Raw genomic sequence first — 19,866 nt, 5'->3', positions numbered from 1 at the left:
ACACTCGAAACACTCGTTCACAGTGCTGCTCTAGGGACAACCAATTTCAACCAAAATAGACACAGTGCGTCGATACAGTGTTGATATACAGTATATATTAAAGCACTTGCTGTGAAGCAACTTTTGCCCAAAAATGGAGGAAGAAATAAAAACCTTCATAAAGTCAGTCAGACGGTATTTACAGCCGATTCAAAGAAAAGGATGCAATGTTGGGAAAATCGTTGAGTGAATGAAAAACTTGCCACGCAAATGGAAAGACGGCAGCTGCTGCCTCTTATATATTGATTGGATAACAGCATTAAATATATGCTGTGTTGAAAAACACTTGATGATGGAACATAGCCAGGAAAATTTTTGTGGGTGAAGTTCTTCCTCTATCCAAAACAAAATTCAAACTCATTCATTGTTTTGGAATTGTAAAACGTATACAATGTTTCCATTGTACTGAACCGCTCGCCGCCTTCCCGTGAGACATGTGGAGTGTTCACGAACATCCATCCGTCCATTTTCTGAACCGCTTGCTCCTCGCAAGGGTCGCGGTTGGTGCTGGAGCCTATCCCAGCTGGCTATGGGCAGCAGGCGGGGGCCACCCTGAACTGCATCCATCCATCCATCCATCCATCCATCCATCCATCATTATTCAGTCCAATAAGAAAGGTCAGCCTGATTTGCAGAATGCCAAGAAGATATGTTGCGCCAAACGCCAGCAACCTCCAAGCACTCGTGTCAGGTGCAACACAGACCAACATGACTCTTCCTTAACTTACAATGAATGTGATGATGATGATGAATACAGTATATGTAAATATAATATAACGACCCTGAAAGATAGTCAGATGTGCTTTGCATATTTGCCACTGCAATAACAGCACATTCATATGCATATTCTCCCTCAGGCCATAAGTTTAGCAATTGTTGCCAAATCCAGACTCGATCTGTTTAGGTTGTTCTTATTGACGTTGCATTGTATGAACGCACCCGAATGTCTACGCGGCTTACAACAAGACACGACATAAAGATCATTTCAACTTGTTTACCAAGCAACTCGAGAGTGAAGCAAAGCGCTATTGTGATTGTCTTCCATCATCAGTAAAAATAATAATGACTTTGTGAGTGCCGGAGGTGCGCGTTGACAAAAGTGAAACAGTCACCACGGATGATTAAACTGATATCGTTATTCTCAGCAGCAGACGGAGGGCAAGCGAACAGCAGAAAGGAATTCCGACGCAAAGTTTTGCTAATAGTAGATGAAGTCCAAATGAGTGACCTGACATATGCACAGCCTGAATTGTTCATTTCTGCAAAAGAACAAGCTTTGTTCCGAGCAGAAGGACAAACTCCTCCGCACGTGGGGATGAATCGCAGGCTTTGTGCACAAACGCACACTGCATGATTGCTGAAATGCGTCTACAGTATTTGATTTGACTGCGATTGGCTGGCAACCAGTTCAGGGTGTACCCTGCGACTCCCCAAAGCCAGCTGGGATAGGCTCCAGCACCCCCGCGACCCTTGCGAGGAACTGGTGAGTAGGAAGGTGGATTGAAGAAACGATGCTGTGTTGTCGAGACGGCTGCAGTGAAAGCTAAAAGAGCGAGCGAGGATGCAAGACAACATTTGGAGGAGCCGACAAATGCGACAGAGTTGACATGTCTGGATGAGGAAGTCGCGACAATGTCGGTGAGTAAGTGGGTGTGGCTGCCGGGTCGTGACCTCATCAGCCTCTCTGAATGAGGAAGAAAAAGTCTGGTGCACGAGGAGGGTGACAAGGAGGAAGCTTTGGCACGACGGACGCAAAGGTAAGCACGACGGACGGCCTCCGACGGATGATTTGAAAGGCCCGTTTGGGTGATTGATGGCGGAGCGAGCGACGTGAGCAGACAGACAGACGGAAATGTGACAAAAGGGGCAGGTCGCGACGGGGTCGAAGCCTTTGCGGCCTCAGCTTTGACATATGCGATGCAGTGAGATGCAGATTGGCACCAGCCGCCAATGGGAGCTGTCACTGCTCACCTGTCAAAGGTCAAAGATTCCTTTTCTCCAGGGACCCGCTAAATGGGGATTTAAAGCGACAATAAGGAATCAACTTCTGGCTATCCCGATTTTTTTTTTGTAACCTCCTTCTGAGTCTACACGCACACGCTGGAAAAACAAAACAAAACAAAAGCTGCTGTGGTGCTTTTGGTTCATTTGCAGGGGAGGACGTAAAGGATTTCCATTACCTTACAAGAAAAATGTTGTCCAATTGCACATTTGAATTGTAATAACACTTGAAACACGTGCTGAAGTTTGATCGATACAAAGTTTGTCTCAGCTGGTGTGGGAGGATTGTGAACACGTGTTTTTTCTTCTTCTTCTTCTTCTTTTTGGAGAGAAACATGCCATGATGTGCGCATCTTTAAAAACAATGACATTTCAAGTCAAGTGCAGTTGCGACAGAAGTGTGGGGGATGTTGCTTGAAAGAGGAAGAAGAGGCAGCAAACGTGATGTCGACCGCAATGCAATGCAATGCAAACTTCCTGTTTGCGCTGGCTGGCGTCAAATAAGCCTCCGTTATAATAACTGCTCCCATTTCCATTGCCCAAGCAGGCTTTGACCCCTTCGTTGGCTCATTTCCAACTCCAATTTGTAAAATCTTAAAAAATCCGATGTGTTAACTTGATGTGCTACTACTGAATTCTTAGCATCCCTTAAAAAATGTGTTGTTTTCTTTTAGATGTCCTTCTCTTCTCTGCTCTTTCTCCTGTCAGCATTTTTAAATGGTAAGTGACACCATTTTCTCAATGACAAATGTGATTTAGATGTTGTCCTTACCGAGCAAGCGTTTTGGGGGTGTGGCTTACCCAAACATTGAACTAAGATCATGCAAAGTAGGTGAAACCGAAGCACAGCTTTCGCCCAAGAAAGTGGCGGTTATTGAAAGACGGGTTGGCGTCCATTGGAAGGTGCTGAGAGCGTGTGAACATGTGGCCCGTCCTGTGCAATCGAGCTCTGTGCTCAGTGGATGTTTCATGAGAGCCGCGTCCGTCTCCTGTAACGACACCTACTTTGACAGACTGTGGGGCCTCTCCGCTCGCCATGGTCACGTGACAACAGATCACAACATTGTGCGAGGCTGTCACAGGGCTGTGTTTTGTTCTCGGAAAGTCCACTACAGGAGCTCGATATCAAACTAATCCAACTATTCCATGTCTTCTCTACGCAGTGTCAAAGGCTATCACAGCTGCACCTTTCACTCCAACACCGGGTATGTTGATTTATACCCTCCCATCATTTCATCTGTCAGCGTCATTGTGATTTATTGTCGCAAACTTGATGTGGCAGGAAAAGTAGCGGAGCTCACGAGTCCTGCTCAACCTTTTGTGATCACCGCCAATTCTGTCAACATCAGCACCAGCAAACCAGAAGCGAGCACCCTGACAGGTATCTGTCTGTCTGTCTGTCTGTCTGATGTCTGTCACCTGATGTCTTTGTGTTCCTGCAGTTTCAACTGAGGAGACAACAGAGCTTCCAAGAGCGCCGACATCCACACCAGGTAATCGTCACCTCCCTGTAGGCTGCTGATCTGTTTCGAGCATATCGGCTTTGTCTTATAAATAGTCCAACATACGAGGGGGGCAAGGGTCAAATAAATCACGAGGTCATTCGGTCCAAGGGAACGTCAAAAGATGCATCTGCAAAATGATTTGTTAAAAATGACTAAGGACATGATGCTTTTAAGGTAGCACATTACTGATCAGAGAGCATGAAATTGAACTTCATTTATTATAATAAGTGTACTGGCTTATATTAACAAAAAAAAATCGCTTTTTGGTCTACTTTGGGAAACTTTAGATTGAGATTTTAAAATGTCATGTTTACAAAAGTTAAGTATTATTATTATTATTATTTTTTACATGTATAGCATATGCTTGTATATTAGTATAGTCACAACAAAAACTACATTTAGGATTGAGATTATAACTGCACTGAGTTTTAATTCTAACATGGACTTTTTGTAAGGGAATGTATCAAATGGCAAACATATCCATACTTTATTCTTAAACACAATGGAGCAAGAAACTATTTAAAAAAAACAACAACAACAGTGTATTGTTGTTTTTTTCTTCCCCTTGGCAGCCACAAAAGCATCCTCCCCAGCCACCACGAAGAAAACCACCAAAAACCAAACCCGTCAAGAAAGTACCTGGGGTAAGCAAACATTTTCCTCCTCCATCATCACATGAACTGCCCCGGGCGGGCGTGCACCTTTTTATCGGTATCTCTCGACAGGCTGACAATGTCACTATTCCGAGCCTTCCAAACAAAACTCACGGCAGACTGGAGGAACAGAGCAGCCGACTTCCTGTGTTGCCGGCAGATTAATGTTCGATTGTACCTTTTGCGAGAGCAGATGAGATGTTCGCGATACCTTGTCGTCCGTGTGTCAGCCGGGCTACGAGATGCGTCACCTGCACTTCCCCATTCCTGCCTTCCAACTTATTTCGACATTTCTCTTGTAGATCCAGCTTGGGATGAAGCTTTCACATATGGTAAGAAGTGTTCTTCACATATGGTGGAGTTTACGTGTTGGTTCCGTGCTGGTTCCGTGCTTTCGACAGGTTCCTCCCACGTTCCAAAAATGTGCAGCTTTAGTTTGTTGAAGATTCCGCTTTGACCACAGGTGCGAATGTCAACTTATTTGTGTACGTGTCGTGCGACTGCCCGCAACCTCGAAAGCTAAACGCCTCTCAGGTCATACAGTTTGGAGTATAACCAAAATTTGAAAAGACCACGCTACACTTCGATAGGAGATCTGGTGACCAAGAGTAGACTCGATTTTACACTGCCTAAAACCAGGTCGAACTTGTGGCGCAGGTGCTATAACGCAATTTTAGGCAAACAGATTCTGTGCACGTGTGTGGCAGAAAATAGAAATTAATGTCAAGTTTCTGAATTATTTGGCTGGCAAGCAGTCCAGAGTGAATCCCGCCTCTCACGCAGAGTTACCTGGGATTGGCTCCAACTCACCTGTGACAGCTTGCAAGAGTAAAAGCGTTGTGATAATTCACTGGCGTTTTTAATAAATAAAGTAACAAATCAGCCAAATACAACAACAACAAAAAATCCAGTGGTGCATGCAAGGCAAAAAAGCAAACAAAAGCAGCACAACAAAAAGTGAAGACCAGGAAGACTTACGAAGATGGGAAGAAAGAGCAAAAGAAGTTGCTAGAAAGACGCCACAACTCACAAGAAAAAGAAAAAAAAAAGAGGGGGAAAAAAATGAAGGCAATAACTTACAAGGTGAAGTCAAAATGTATTACTGGAGCAAGAAGACAGAATGCAAGAGTGCAATCGGCTCCAAACAAGGCAGGTGTCGTGTTTTGGTTGTGCGGGGGTGGGATTTGGTTTTCTTTTGGTTATTTGTCATGTATTCCTTGTCTCGTTACGTCGAAGCACGTCCACCTGAGTGCGTCTTCCCTTCCCAGCCTGTTGACCAATCAAGCCTCTTGTATCTGGCCCAGGTGTCTGTTGTATTCTCGTTACCATGTGGATTTAGTTAGCCTGCTTTCTTTCGCTTCTTGTTGAGTCATTGTTGTTGATGTTGCTGTCATCCCGTGTTTTCGTCACTATAGTTTGTTTTTCACCTTGTTACTTTGTATTTTTCCATAGTACCTTGTTTACATTTTTTGTTCATTCAATCCCCTTTTTTTACCCTGTTTTTGTTGCCCCCTGCATTTGGGTCCTGCCTCGGACACGTGACAGACAGCAGGATCTGGCGTCTTCGTCTTCTTGCCAGCGAGCATACGGCGCTTAAGACTGACAGCAGATTAGCAATCGCTCCACCCGGCTCACAGTTTCCCCTCAGTACACAATAAATAACTAGTGTTGTTCCGATATCGATATCGATACTGCATTAAAACAGCGGTATCGGTATGGCTGACGACTAACAAGTAACATGCCGATACCATTCGTTCCGACACTAATATGGGACTTTGGATGCAGCATCTTGTGTCTTGCTCGTGCGCGACGTTCACTGATATGTGACATGTCCACTGCAAGCCGAGCGAAGATATCCGATTGGCCCTTGAATGCTCGGGACCAATGGAAGGACAGCTTTTTCATGTTGAGAGGAAAAAAAAACCAAAAACCAAACTTAGGTCTCGGCATCGGCCGGTACTGCAAAGCTGCGTATCGGAATCGGGAGCCAAAATACGGTATGGCAACAACTATAAGTAACACAGGGAAGAGCCAGAGGACAGCCAATTAAAAACATAACTCAAACAAAACACGACACTCCAAAACCATCATGAGGACATGGCAGCTGTCTAGAAAATGGACCAACACAAATTTCAGAACTTTCATGCTGAGTCTCACTTTTTCTCATTTCTTACTTGTGTTATTTTTAGATTATTGGTCCCTGCAAGTGAGCGGCCTGTCCGTGGCTGCACTTCTTTTCGTGATCGGCCTCATGGTCTTCGGCTGTAAGACGATATTAATTGATGAGATTTCTAGAAACTGCCATCAAGTTGAACTTTTTCCTCTCTCTCGCTCTCTCTCGTGTAGGTGGAAAAGTCTGTCGGCTTCCGAGGTGTCGCAAGAGGTCGTCAAAGTAAGAACTTCGTTCAATGTTTATTTCTCGAGTGAGAAAAGAATGCATCAAAAGGCTGATTGGTTTCAGAAAGCAAACTTTTTTTTTTTTTTGAGTAAAATACAGTTCTAATACGCATGAAGGCTAGCTGCTAATATCATAGCCAGGGTGAATAATTCATTTGACACCACCGGATGAAATACGAGCCACAATCAATCACTCGAGTCAACAGTGCAACAGAATGCTGACGAAGAGGTTTGCAAAGATGAAATGATCCGCATCATACGAGTCTTAACTACTACAACAACAACAATTCATAATAATAATTGCATGCGTTGTTTTGCTTTCAGAGCTATAGTTATAGTGATTGCTAAGATAATAATGATGTTTTGTGCTTTTCAGGTCCTATCGAGTGGAGCAAAGAAAAGGAGAGATATTGTCATAATAGCGTAAGACCAACAGACCACTGGAACGTGACATTACATGTCAAATTGACATAGGAAATGTGTTTGATATTTCTTTATGAACCTACAATAAAAAACACAGAATTATTTCCATTTATTCATGTTCAATCACATATAACACTCTTATTGGCAATTTTGTACAAAGCATTTTGAATATGTCAGCATGTAAAACGAGGGCCTGTTTGACCTGACAAAACTTTACGGTGGTTCGTGTATGAAGAATACAGCACAGAAGCAACCTGGACGTTACCTCGACATTGCTATGACAACAAGTACAAATGGATGGAGGAGAAAAACATTTGAAAACACATTTAATAACACAAGCATCCAGACGGATTCCAATTGCTATCAGATATGAACACATTCTCCATGAAGAAAATGATATAACCTTTCCAACTTGATTATTTTACGGGATTGTTACGGATGCGTGGAACTGTCAACGTGGAGGAAACTAATGCGTTTGAACATATTTGCAAATACATATAAACATATTGAAACCAGTTTGGATGTATTTTCATTCAAACGCACTTGCAAACATGTTTAAACATATTTGTAAGTATGTTTGACCGTATTTGTAGGCAAAATGCTAAAAACATTTTTTTTTTTTTCCCATAATGCCACAGCGCATGTGCATTCACATACCCAGCGGCATTATGGGAAAATACTGCAGATATTATAACAAATCGTAGAAATTACTATGAATTTAAAACAAAACAACAAAAATGTTGACTTACTCAATTTTCAAACGTGTTGCTATAACGTTGACCAAAATCTAAGAAATCAAAATCTGCGGCATTATGAGACAAAAAAATAAAATAAAAAAAATGCAGTTTTTAACATTTAACCGAGAAGTATGTTTGAAAGTCCTTATAAATATGTTTCAAGTAACGTACTGTAATTTGCAAGTATGTGGAATTGTATTCGCTAGTCAAAAATATTTGTGGTAATTCCACGCTTCCGTAGATGAGAACTTAAATTGACACAAATTGATTCATACACCAGCGAATATAAAAATGGGCATTTACCCGTGACAGTAGTCCCAATTTCAACTTTTAAAAAATAGAACATTTTATAATCAATTGTTAAATATTTCACACCAACCGAAGGCTGTGCTGCATAGATTAAAGCCACAATGCAAATATTACACTGTAGAAATTTGTACATGAGACTTTCAAAGCTCAGTTAATGGCAGGTAAAAATAAAAATAAAGTTTTTGTGTGTGTTTTTTTTGGAGTTCTGTACAAGCATTCAAAAAAGCTTTCCAAGGTAAGAAGATTATTTATATGTTGAATAAAGTGAAATGTTTTGTATAGCAATTTGTCCTATTGTCCCTTTTGAAACGCTGCCACTGCTACGAAAATCCGGAAGGGCGAATGGGAAAGTGAGGCGGCATCCAGTCGGATTTGTTCCAAAACGCACAATTAAATTCCGTGTTCCCTTTCTCACAGAACATCTCACTACACCACAAGTGCAGAGTGAAAAGGAGCGCCCCATCCAATTCAACCTTTGCAACAAAAATAAGCAACATTTGGCGTTGTTGAAATGAAAGCTTCGCTTCTCAGGGAACGATTGATTGGCGCGAAAACGACAGCAGGGAAACATCAGGCCCCGCGCGGACGCAACGGAGCTATTGTTGCGATCTTCCCCAATCGGCCATTCGGATTGATTTGATTCATGAGATTTTCACAGCCGCCATCTCCTCCGACGACCGTGAGCCATTAACCTGCTCCTCGGCAGTCGCGCGGATCTTTACAAGCTGCACAGCAGTGGATTTGGAAGGGAGAAGTTTCCAAAACAAAAAGAGAAACGGAAAGGGACAAGTGTGTGTCCTGACACTTTCCGTCTCTTTTGAGTGTGTCTGAAGATAATAAGAGGACGGCTGAGTACTTTTTATCTTCTCTTCCACAGCCTGCTGTCAGTCTTAATGGGCCAAGAACGGAAATTGTCAAACAAGCGACCCAGAGATGCAAGCGCCGACCTTTTTTTTTGCTGGCTTAGTTTGGATTAGCAAATTTAGTCAACGGCCATTTCACATGGATGGGTTCACTCCACGTGGAGCAAATTAAATATTCTTTCACTACGCAGCTTATTTGTGTTAATAAAAACACCAGGGGAGCTCTGGCAAGTGCAAACAAAATATCCTTTTAAAAAAGCATGATTTCCTTTTGATTTCGATTCCTAAAATAGAATCCAATTAGAAGGTTTGAATGTGTTCCAAACGTCCCTAAATTGGGTATTTGTTGGCTACAAACAGCAGGGAACCAAAAAAGAAAAAAGGTATAAAACGCTATTACTTATGGCTTGATAGTTTTTGGAGGAGCAAATACACAGAACTATTAAAGAAGCATAATCCTCGTCATGAGATGATATTGCCTGCTGAGTCGCTCTTGCGTGCATGTTCTTTTCCAGGAACTAGACTGCCCCTTTCTGGTCCTGCTCTGTAGGTACAGAGTAAATCCTGGTGACACACAGAGAGGGGGGAAACAAAAACCAAAAACCGATGAGACAGATGAGGTGAGACGGAGCAAAAGCAAACATGTCATCTTGTAGATATTTTTAGGCCACTTCTACGTGTAGCAGCAGGAGGAACATCCGAGTGTCGGAACTCAGGAAATGAAAAGCATGGCTGTTTCCAACGGCACCTTTCTGACAGGTGCACAGAGGCTGCATGGCCTCAAAACACGGATCGCCCCGGGTGGCTCTGTTGATCCAACAAGCAGATCAGCTTGCGGTGTGATTAAGCGTCTTTTCGGCACACGTTGCAGCAGCAAACACGTTCACGTTGCAGCAGCAAACACGTTCACGTTGCAGCCCCCGGGAGGCAGCCAGTAATCCCGCAGAGGAATTTAACCCTTCGAGCTTGACTTGCACGTCGGCTCCACAAATCGCCGGCATCAAGTTTGAACTTTGCAAACACGTATTGAGCCAAACGAGCCAAAACAAAAGAAACCAATCGCCACTGCATTGCATTCAATTATGAAAAGAAGAACAAGGGGCACAGCATCAAACATTTATAGAAATAACGTGTTGGATATTAATATGGATCAGTATTATAGATTCTGTAAATCCTCTGAAACTCGCAAAGATGATCAGAGTTTTCATGCAGATGATTATCATTAATCACTAATAAAAGAATAGAATTGTAATTTGGACCAAAAAAAAAAAAAAGTATTAAATTAGGAGTCCCAAAATTAGTGCATTAATTTGAAGTTCCTTTGATGCCACTAATTATTTTTTTTTTTGCGTTTTTTTTTTGTTTTTTTTGGCACAAAAACGATTGTTCCACTTTTCTCAGGATAGCGTCCTCCGGTCCCTTGCAGTTGAATTTAAGCACTTCACAGCGGGTACGACTTTGGCTTAATTCCCGGATGTTTCACGCGCAGCTTTTGAATGTGACTGTAAACCCGCCAGAAATGGAAACAGCTTGCTTCAAGACACTTTTTCTGACATAGCCAGCTCACAAAACAAAACCAAAAAAATGACTTTGTGTTTTTGCTTCCCACTAAATACATGTCTACAAGCAATTAAGAAGTCAGATTGTAATTTGCCCCTGTTAAAATAATATACAATAAATGCATTGATGTCTGTTTTTCCAAAACTGCTTTCGGCTGTTATGCTACTTCATGCAGCCGCACTTTCGTCTTGAAGGTCACCTAACATCAGGTTATTTGTTAGAGCAGGTTCGGTCTTGTTCGATTCGGCCGCGGTGCTCATCGTCTTGCGGCTATTGTTTGACGGCTAAGCTGGAGAAGCGAAACGTCGGGGAGTGTTCGAATGGTGACGCATGACAAGCGCGGGCTGCGCTGGTAATTGCTTAGCAAGCCCAAACAGGCTCGGATGGGAGGGGAGGAAGCCGCTTCCATTTTGCCACCTAAGTGTTTTCCTCTGCTTTTGATGCTGCCGGCTTGGACAGCGTGGGGCAATTTGGCAAAGGCGGCAGGGAAACTGTTAGCCACCAGACTGGTTCTGTCACATCTGACTGAGAGTAAACATGGGGCATGGAGTTCTCCAGCCATCACTAATGTAGTCTGCACCTCCTCTCTATAACGGCTGAAAAAGAGCCATAAAATGAAACTTATGACCTTACCCTTGCTGTTGTTTGTGCATGCGGCGTCTTACTAACATTACAGCTGCAAGAGAGAAATGGAAAATGTCAGCGCCGCAGAAGCTTGTTTGTTTGGGTGTTCACACTTTTAAATGGCACGCAAGATTGCAGGCAAGCGTTGTAAGGGCTTCCGAGCAGCATTTGTCATCAGTGGACTTGAAACTTGAAAAACACACGACTTCTCATTGCATTCAGGGAAACACACAATACAAACTTACCAACTATTGCTGCAACTGAGAGAGTCACCACAGTCACAGCGCCAATGATGACAATCAGAGTGAATTGATCTAAAAGAAGAAACAGCAATTCATCTTTGACTATTAGCTAGTTGTGACAGCTAAGATGCTAGCCAATGAACAGATTTTTTAAATTAACAACCGGGACAAAACAATTTAGCTGAAAATCAAATATACAATCAATTCTCACCAGAAACTATTTATCTTTATTTATTAAACTATTTTGTCAATCTGGTGACCGGTGGTTGTGTTATTGCTTTAGCTAATGCTAAACGCTATCTTGGTTGACAGTTCAACAACGCTGGGAGCTAGCTGTACCCTTTAGCGTGTGCCGTCCCGCATTGTAAGACTGGAAATATGCCGGCAGAAAAGCTCAGCTTGCGTTATGTTTGACCGGCAACTGCAATTTTGCTTCATTTATAGTTTTAATCTTATTTCAGAAGCATTCCATACAATTAAGTAGTTGACCGTATAATTTCATGCAGGGAGATGGCGGCAATACTGTCACCTGTTTTATTATGTGAAGTTATGTTGAATATTTATGAATGAAAAAAGCTATCAAGTTTTATACTCGAGTAACTCGCCGGTGAAGTCGGGGTCTTTTTTTTCTTCCGACTTCGCAAGTGGAATTTCCGAGTTCAAGGGGGCGTTCCCAGACGCACTTCCTGGTTTGAACTTGGAAAAGTCCGCCTTCCGACCATCCTCGAATGCAGCATTATAACATGCCCGTTAGCGATTACATGTAGGCCGAGTTAGATTTGTCATACAAATTTCTATGACAACTGTGTGATTGACATACTACATGGGCCAAACAATTGGTTTGCTGACTGGACTTACGTTTAAAATTAAAAAATTTAAAAAAAAAAATAAAAAAAAAAAATAAAAAAAAAGGGGTGACCCTGCGTAAAAGCGGGACAAAATGTGGCTGGCAAAATCTGCTGTGACTTGGGAGAGTCTCGGTTACACGGCGATTGTCCCAGTTAAATCGGGATGTCTGCTCACCGTCACATCTTGACAATTATGAGTATTTCGTTTCCCTGCTGATAGTTTACTCACCGGTTGCTTCCTCTGCGCCTTTTGTTTTATCAATAAATGTGCCTGAATCATTTCTGTCCAGGACCTCTATAATCTCTGAAAGAGAAGAAATGACTCAATGTCACCTCAGCAGCACATCGACGGAACAGCCTAGCTTATGATGAAGCGCTGATAAACGCAATGTATCCACATACTGACATGTTGCAAACAAAGTTGTTTATGTTTCTATAGGCTGCAACAAGGCGCTTGTTACTGAAGACGACAACAAACACACAAAATGTTTTTACAGTTGTTGAAGAGATCCATAAAGGCAGACAAAACTGCTGTGTATAGCAGAGTGAATAAATGAACGAATAAAGCTTTTCAAGTGTGGTGCGGGCTTTTATTTAAGACATTACAGTTAGTTTGTTATTTTGTTTTTGATTTGTCGATGGAGGTGAAGCAGGTTATCATGGTGTGACAAACGGAACTCACATTACATCCACTACCAAAACCTCTCGAGCACCACACTTATACTTTGCAAAGGAACGGCAGAGAAACAAGAATGTGGGAGCACGATTGCGGGAACGTTGAAATGGTGCCGATTTCCAAGCAGGCTGCTTTGAAAGGACGCGTAATTTCATCGTATGTCTATCAGACAAAATGAGGAGTGACACAGAGAGGCACACTGAGGGAATGAGAATGCCAGTGTTGATTAGCTGACCCGCGGGCAGGATGGCTGCCACGTCGAAATGTTCATTGGCCTTTTGGCACAATAGTCGGAGCTGAGGCTGTTCACGCGTCACATAGGTTTAGAGCAACCTGTACGCAAAGCTTGATGAGAATAACTGCCGAGGGCACAACCTTCCTGTACTCTCCCTTGGACGTCTGCCATTACACTGTTTGCATTCATGACGCAAAGTCCTGCTTCCACTACTTACTCTTGGGAACTCAAAATCAACTCACCATTTTCCTCAAATGAATCTTCATCATCCTGGCCTGTGGATGGAGGAGAAAAGAAAACCGATTCAGATGCTCCACTTGCATCACAACGAGTATCACAATTGCAGCTCACGTCGCGATTGGCTGCATGGCTACAGATGCAGTATCAAATCTGCCTTTCGCCCAGTAAACTGCCAGTAGAAAAATGGATGGATACATTTTATGAAAAATGTTCTGAATTTAGAAAGTCATGACTGTGATATAAAAGTGATAAATAGAAAAATCAATCAATGATGCTTTTACATTGATAATAATAACACTGTAGCTCCGCTAACCACCGCCACCATCTGCTGAGTAGAAGTTAGTGACAGCGCTTGCTCCACAGCAGGCCCATCATAATAAAGTTTATCGATAATATAATAAAGTATGAGTAATATTATACGGGCTGCTTAATTTTGCTCACTCAGCAGCACGCCCATGATAAGAATAATAATGATAATAATAATAATACTAATTAAAAATGATAATTCTTTGAATTGGGTCTACGTCACAGACAAGGAAGTATTGTTTATGTTGACTTATCGTATATTTAGCAGTGTCGTACATCATACGTGTATTCCTGCTTAGGTGAGAGGTCAATTTGATCCAAATGCAAACTACAACTACAGCAAGAAGCATTGCATGTTGTATGTTTAATGTGTATTCAAACGAAATGAATACCTCTCTCACTGTATTATTCATCACTGTGAAATGTTAAGTCAGATTATTTAGCCTGATTAATGAGTGGGTGGGATGTGTGGAGTACAACCTGATGTTATTTCCTGCAAAAAGGATGACTTTAATGTACTCAATGTAACATTCAATGGTTTGTGAGCACAAGCTTTGAATTAAAAATCCATACAGTGCGCACAAACACACGAGAGAGAAAAGAAAATCACATTGCCAAGTTGAAATTATGAAAGAGTATTGTGGAAGTGGGAAGCAAAGTAGAACTTTTCAACCACATCATGTGTTTTTGCAAAGGTGCCGATTTAAATGGGATTTTTTTGTTCGATCCTGCATGCTATATTTCAACTATTCAACAATAACTGCACAAGTTAACAATAGCTGAGCAATTGACATGGCAGTTACATCGGTTGACTTGTAAAATGAAGTTTATGGATAAATTATATGTAGGTAATAGATGGATAATATTTTTTATTAGAGTTGTGGTAAAAAAAAAATATTGAATTTTAAAAATACAATTAATTAAATGGTAAAATTGCTATTCAAGTGTAAATAGGGGCTTGCACGTGACTAGAAAAAAATTCTGCACATAATTGCCGCCCGTTTAAATGCATTGGGAGAGGGAAAAAAAAAAAAAGTTAAAACTTAAAAGTTAAACGCTAAAAATTCTTCAAAAAAAAAAAATCATATACATTTAACATGCATTTTCATGAAAAACTGGGGAACCCCCTTCACCTGGAAAAAAAAAAATCTAAAACAAATAAATAAATAAATTTAAAAAAAATTAATCCAAAAATGTTAAAAAAAAAAACAAAAAAAAGGAAAAAAATGTGAATATGCAAATCTGTAGTTGCAAAAGTGTGAGTATATGGGGAGTCCACTGATTTTTCTTTTTTCCCAGTAAATATGTATATTGTGTACTGTAATGTAGAACATACCGTCAATAGCTGATCCTTCAGTCTCATCAGAAAAAACTGTGAAATAGAAGGCAATAATTTAATCATAGTTTAGCTCATGAATAATAAATCATTGCCACGACGGGCAATACATATATACAATGGATACAAAAAGTCTACACACCCCTGTTCAGGTGCCAGGTTTTGGGGATTTGAGCCAGCAATAAACCATTTGAATGTTTTTTCGATAATTAATGTGACCTATAGCCTGTGCAACTAAATTGACTTTTTTTTAATCATTTAGAGAGGGGAAGTCAAAATAAACAGTGAAGATAATGTGGTTACACAGGTGTGCACACCCGTTTATAACTAGGATGTGGCCGTGTTACGATTTAACTAATCACATTCAACCCGATGATTCAGGACACACCTGTCAACATTTAAAGTTACCTCTGATGAACACCAAACAAATTTTGCAGAAGCCTGAGGGTTTTGTGCTAAAATTGCCTGGTATGTGGATCTGTTCATACGGCCTCAATTCTAGTTGAAGAAAAAAAACAAAAAACAAAACGGCCCCAACATTTCATATCACAAAAACAAAAGAAAAAAAAAAGGCATTGGACCAAGTGTGTGTTGACTTTTTGTATTCACTATTACATCGGTTAGCATGTGTTAAGCGAGACTTCCTTGAGACTAATTCATATGTGCATAATGGGCTTAATTCTTGCATTGCTTCAGCTTGGTGTAAACGTCGCATGCACGTAGGTAGATGAGGAAAACATGCCGGCGCGCGGGTGCCTGATGAGATGTTTATCAGCTACAAGCGGCGCAGAGATGAGAACTCACCAGTAGCGGTTGGCAGCAGCAGGCACAGGAGCAACAATCGCAACATCTTCAAATGCTGCCGGGGAGAGCGAGAGGAACCAAGTTAAAAATATCTGCTATCGTATTCAGTCATTGACGTGTGTAAAAAAACAACAACAAAAAAATTGTGTTTTTGGTTCAGACAGAGTATGATGATGGAAAGCTTCAACATTGCCGATATTATTGGTCTTGTTTGGCACCCCGCGAGTCCGCATCACGTAAGCAGTCAGTGGAAAATTAAAAAGTCTGACTCGTGTTGTTTATACTGGTCGCAGGGTATGCACACAAGGCTACATTGCAACTTGAGGTGCGTGCGAGGAGCGGAGAAGGAGAGCTTTCTTTTTTTCTTTTTTCTTTTCACACACTGCTCAGCAAAAATAAAGAATTCCGTCACAGTCAGCTGCCAGCAAGAGGCTATTTGACATTGTCCTGTCCTTCGTGTCCCAGTGGCAACATTTCAATAATTCCCTAACAAAAAGGAATGAGAGGGTGTATTGTTGTTTTTTTTAATGTAATTTGGAGAAGACAAGGCACCTTTAACAGAAGAGCAAATATTTACCAGTCAACTGACACACAAGCATTGGAAGCAAATTGCTAATGGCAAAAGGCCCAAACGTAAGCGTCACTCTGGAACACAAAGATGTAAAACACAGCTGCTCCACGTGCTGGCGAACAAAGCTCCAGCTGTATCCAACACAATACACGGAGTGATATTTTTAAAATAGGAAAACATGGGAACGAACGACCTCTCTTCCAGTGGAAGTCCAAGACGAAGCCTCTCCGGACCAAGTCATTGAGATTTGCATGGGATCAGGAACCAATACTCGCTGCTGTAAGTAATAGAGAAGGAGCGCTCTCGCTGACCTTTGTGGCCACTGGTCATTGTTAGCTATCGCCATTGTGTTTGGTTTCCTCCGCTGTTAATGACTATGTGGAAAGAACCAGTCTAAGTAACACATGCACATCCATCATACATGAGCACTGGTGGATAATAATACTCCTTTTACACAACTCTAATTGGAGTCACATATGATTGCTTGGTGAACTGAAGTGAAAATGGAAAGAAAAGAAAAGAGACAAATATTCTTCATTCTACTTTTGCTCTGCCGTGGCTGCAGAATTCCATTTATCTCCTCTGTGGGCGCTGCCCTCGAACGAGCGCGGCGCAGTCCACATCATCAAGATTATGAGCCAAATTAGAACAGTATCGCAAACGATTATGTTGGCCGTACTGGAAAATAAAGATGTTAATCACACAACAGATGTTGATTGGGGAGGGTGTGTAGTGGGGGCTGTTCCAGCTTCTGGAATAGCTGCAGCAGCTCTCCAAAAAGGAAACAACCGAAGAAGCTCTGCCTCCAAATTGCTTTTCTGAGTTGCTTTGCCTGAAATAATAAGCGGATCCAATTTGGGGAGTATTTATCAAACCGGTCCACTGCCGCTGTATCAAAATGGCTTCCAACGCCTGCAGCATTTTCAAATTGGCTAATATATTCTTGCACAATTGAATGGCAAATGAATTGACTTTTTAACACAAGGCCAAATTTACAGCAATATCAGCTGCCTTCGGGACATACTGTAGATTGAAAGATCAAAGAAGCTGAATCTACAAATCATTAAACCAGGGAGCAGCGGTGGGTGGAGGGAAATTTGAAATTGTGCTTTTGTAGTTTTGATTCCTTTTGGGGTCCCCAGACTTGGGGTCAGGACCTCATTTAGTTCAATGGATGAAGAATCAAGCAGACACACTTTCACATCTGGGAAATATGCTGTGTTATTTGAATAACTTTGCTATCACAATTCTGATGTTGGTCTTGAACTGGTTACAATATGCAAACCAGTTTGGGAAAAACATGCACTTGTATGTAAATGGGAATGAAGTTGTTATCTGCTAACCCTGATTACAGTTCTATGCGCGACCGCTGTGCACTGTCTACAAGATGTTGATAAGAATTCATGATGAGAGTTCATATTATAATCACAGATCACGAGATCCCAGGAAGAAAATAGAGCTATACAGATTGTCAATGGGAACAGATAATTCATATAATTAGTATATCAAATCTATTCAACTCAGCCATCTGGGCATAACATACGTTTCCTCGTCTGATACTTATTCACTATGATGTAATCGAATCCAATCACACCAAAATTTTAAAAACACCCTTCAATCAGATGCCATACAGTTCTTTACAAGTCATAATAAAAATGCAAATAATAATATTAAATGAATAACTCTATAAACGGTTCCAATTAAACTGAACATTACAGAGCAGAATTTGTGTACAGCGCTTGGATTGTGCCTAATAAAATGTCTTGTTGCAATATCAACATATATGTAATGACTTCCGTCGTCCATTTTATAATATCTTCATATATTTAAAAAAAAAAGACTCACATTTTGTCAGTTGATGCCATGCAGCTTAGTGAACCGTCCTTCATAAAGGAGCTTGATAGCAAAACACTACTCATGTAGTTTGCTAAACACTAAGAGGATACACGTACATCCTGTATTGCCCCCTTCCCACCCTCCCACCATGTGTGTCAAGATGTGTAAGTCATTTGAATGCACACCAGGATGCATGAACACATCAAACAATAAGTGTACATAAAGTCGATTTATTTTTTGTATTTTTTTTAACTGACTGCCTAAAATAGCAGCAACCAGGACATGAAGACCTCAGATGGACTCCTCTATCAAATGGAGGCAAAACTCCAATGCACTATTTATTTACAACAGTATCACACGGATTCAGGTTTTCATCATTTAACAAAGAAAATGTTAACTCAACCTACCATGTTGCACTAATTCTAGATCATCGTTAGTAACGTCAAAAACTGACTATTATCGGGACAAATCCACTCTTAGTGCATTCACATGTGTGAACCAGGCTTTAGTTCCAGTGTACTTTTCCTGAATCAACAACTTTGTGCATGATAGATTTGATAGCAAATAATAACACAATAATTTTGAGTCTCAAGAGGAGGAAGTCTGGCACATCATGGAATACAATGTTCTTAAAATCTCTCAACCCGGATAATAAAAGATTGACACACAATGGTCTTTGGGCCATGTCCAACTGCTAAAAGATTCCGTAAAAATCATCTCACAATAATACATCCTGTAATCCTGCTTCCAGTGAGTCAAACAAAACAGCACAAAAAGATAACCTCCATGGTTGAGCTATAGATAACAAAAAATAGGTTGAACAGAGATAAAGTGGTCTTGTCTGACCTCTGACAATAATAGTGAAATTGCTGATAATGATTTGTAGATTTTATAGCCCAGAATAAAATGCACAAGTGCTGCCAAGTTCTAAACTGTCATTCTACCCTGAAGATGTCACATACAGCGAGAAAAAAAAATAGCAAATTCATTTGAAAGGATTACATGGCAAAATTAGTAATACCTACAGTATACATACCAACAGAGGGAGAGAAGTGAACTGGATGAAGTGCATCTTTGTTATGCCCCTGTTGCGCGTCGTGCCATTAAGAATGAGACACTCCCCAACCCAAAAGCTGCAGCCCACTTCCTTACAGGAATCCGCGGCTTCGTGAGCCAAACCCGGGCCAAAGTTTACTGTCACCTACCAGGGTGGGAGGGGAGCGGAGGGTTACGAGGGGATTTACACAGCCGCCGAGCTGGGTAATGCCGCTATTCGTCATTATGTTTGTACCTTGGAAACTACCGCGACAGTTTTCTGTCTTCGGCGAAAGTCCTCACAACTTCCGGTGGCAGTTTTAAGCAGTGAAAAACATTTGAGTGTTTTTTTTTTTTATTTAATTTTTTTACCCCAGTTAAATTGCAAATCAATTAAACTAGGGGGAAAAAGAAGGGGCGGGGTGAATTCTGAGAAGAAAAAAAAGCTTACCGTGCCTTAAACTTTTATATCATATTTTAACTTTTTTTTAGGAACTCATCATATAAAACAACAGCCAGTCTGAAAAACTAGAGGCATCGAGTTATTCTTCTTCTTCTTATTATTATTATTATTATTATTATTATTATTTTATTATTATTATTGAGGCATCGAGATATGTCGCCGT

The 19,866-nt window shown here is 41.1% G+C and overlaps 2 protein-coding genes across 7 annotated transcripts in view; one reads left to right on the top strand and one right to left on the bottom strand.

Moving 5' to 3' along the window:
• fxyd5 (FXYD domain containing ion transport regulator 5) overlaps window positions 1–7,122 on the top strand; it is a 32,033-nt gene extending 24,911 nt beyond the window's left edge. For 3 of the 6 annotated variants that reach the window (XM_077528204.1, XM_077528199.1, XM_077528200.1), the window contains 9 exons: window positions 2,715–2,760; window positions 3,204–3,245; window positions 3,323–3,421; window positions 3,483–3,533; window positions 4,118–4,189; window positions 4,501–4,530; window positions 6,388–6,462; window positions 6,545–6,590; window positions 6,972–7,122. In XM_077528204.1, coding sequence (XP_077384330.1) covers window positions 2,715–2,760; window positions 3,204–3,245; window positions 3,323–3,421; window positions 3,483–3,533; window positions 4,118–4,189; window positions 4,501–4,530; window positions 6,388–6,462; window positions 6,545–6,590; window positions 6,972–7,014 — 504 coding nt within the window. In that variant the 3' untranslated portion in view covers window positions 7,015–7,122. The other 3 variants (XM_077528202.1, XM_077528203.1, XM_077528201.1) reach the window with 3 other exon arrangements.
• Window positions 7,109–19,530, bottom strand: LOC144022974 (uncharacterized). The gene is made up of 9 exons (XM_077528205.1): window positions 19,497–19,530; window positions 19,242–19,406; window positions 15,799–15,853; window positions 14,995–15,030; window positions 13,355–13,387; window positions 12,431–12,505; window positions 11,357–11,425; window positions 11,121–11,163; window positions 7,109–9,491 (listed from the first exon to the last, which is right to left on the bottom strand). The coding sequence occupies exons 2-9, from the start codon at window positions 19,275–19,277 to the stop codon at window positions 9,446–9,448; spliced, it is 393 nt and encodes a 130-aa protein (XP_077384331.1). The 5' UTR covers window positions 19,278–19,406; window positions 19,497–19,530; the 3' UTR covers window positions 7,109–9,445.
• Window positions 19,531–19,866: the final 336 nt, after the last annotated feature.

Source organism: Festucalex cinctus, chromosome 7, assembly GCF_051991245.1.
Source record: "Festucalex cinctus isolate MCC-2025b chromosome 7, RoL_Fcin_1.0, whole genome shotgun sequence".
NCBI lineage: Eukaryota > Metazoa > Chordata > Actinopteri > Syngnathiformes > Syngnathidae > Festucalex > Festucalex cinctus.
Note: the sequence above shows the minus strand (reverse complement) of the source record. Positions and strands in the feature narration are given on the sequence as shown.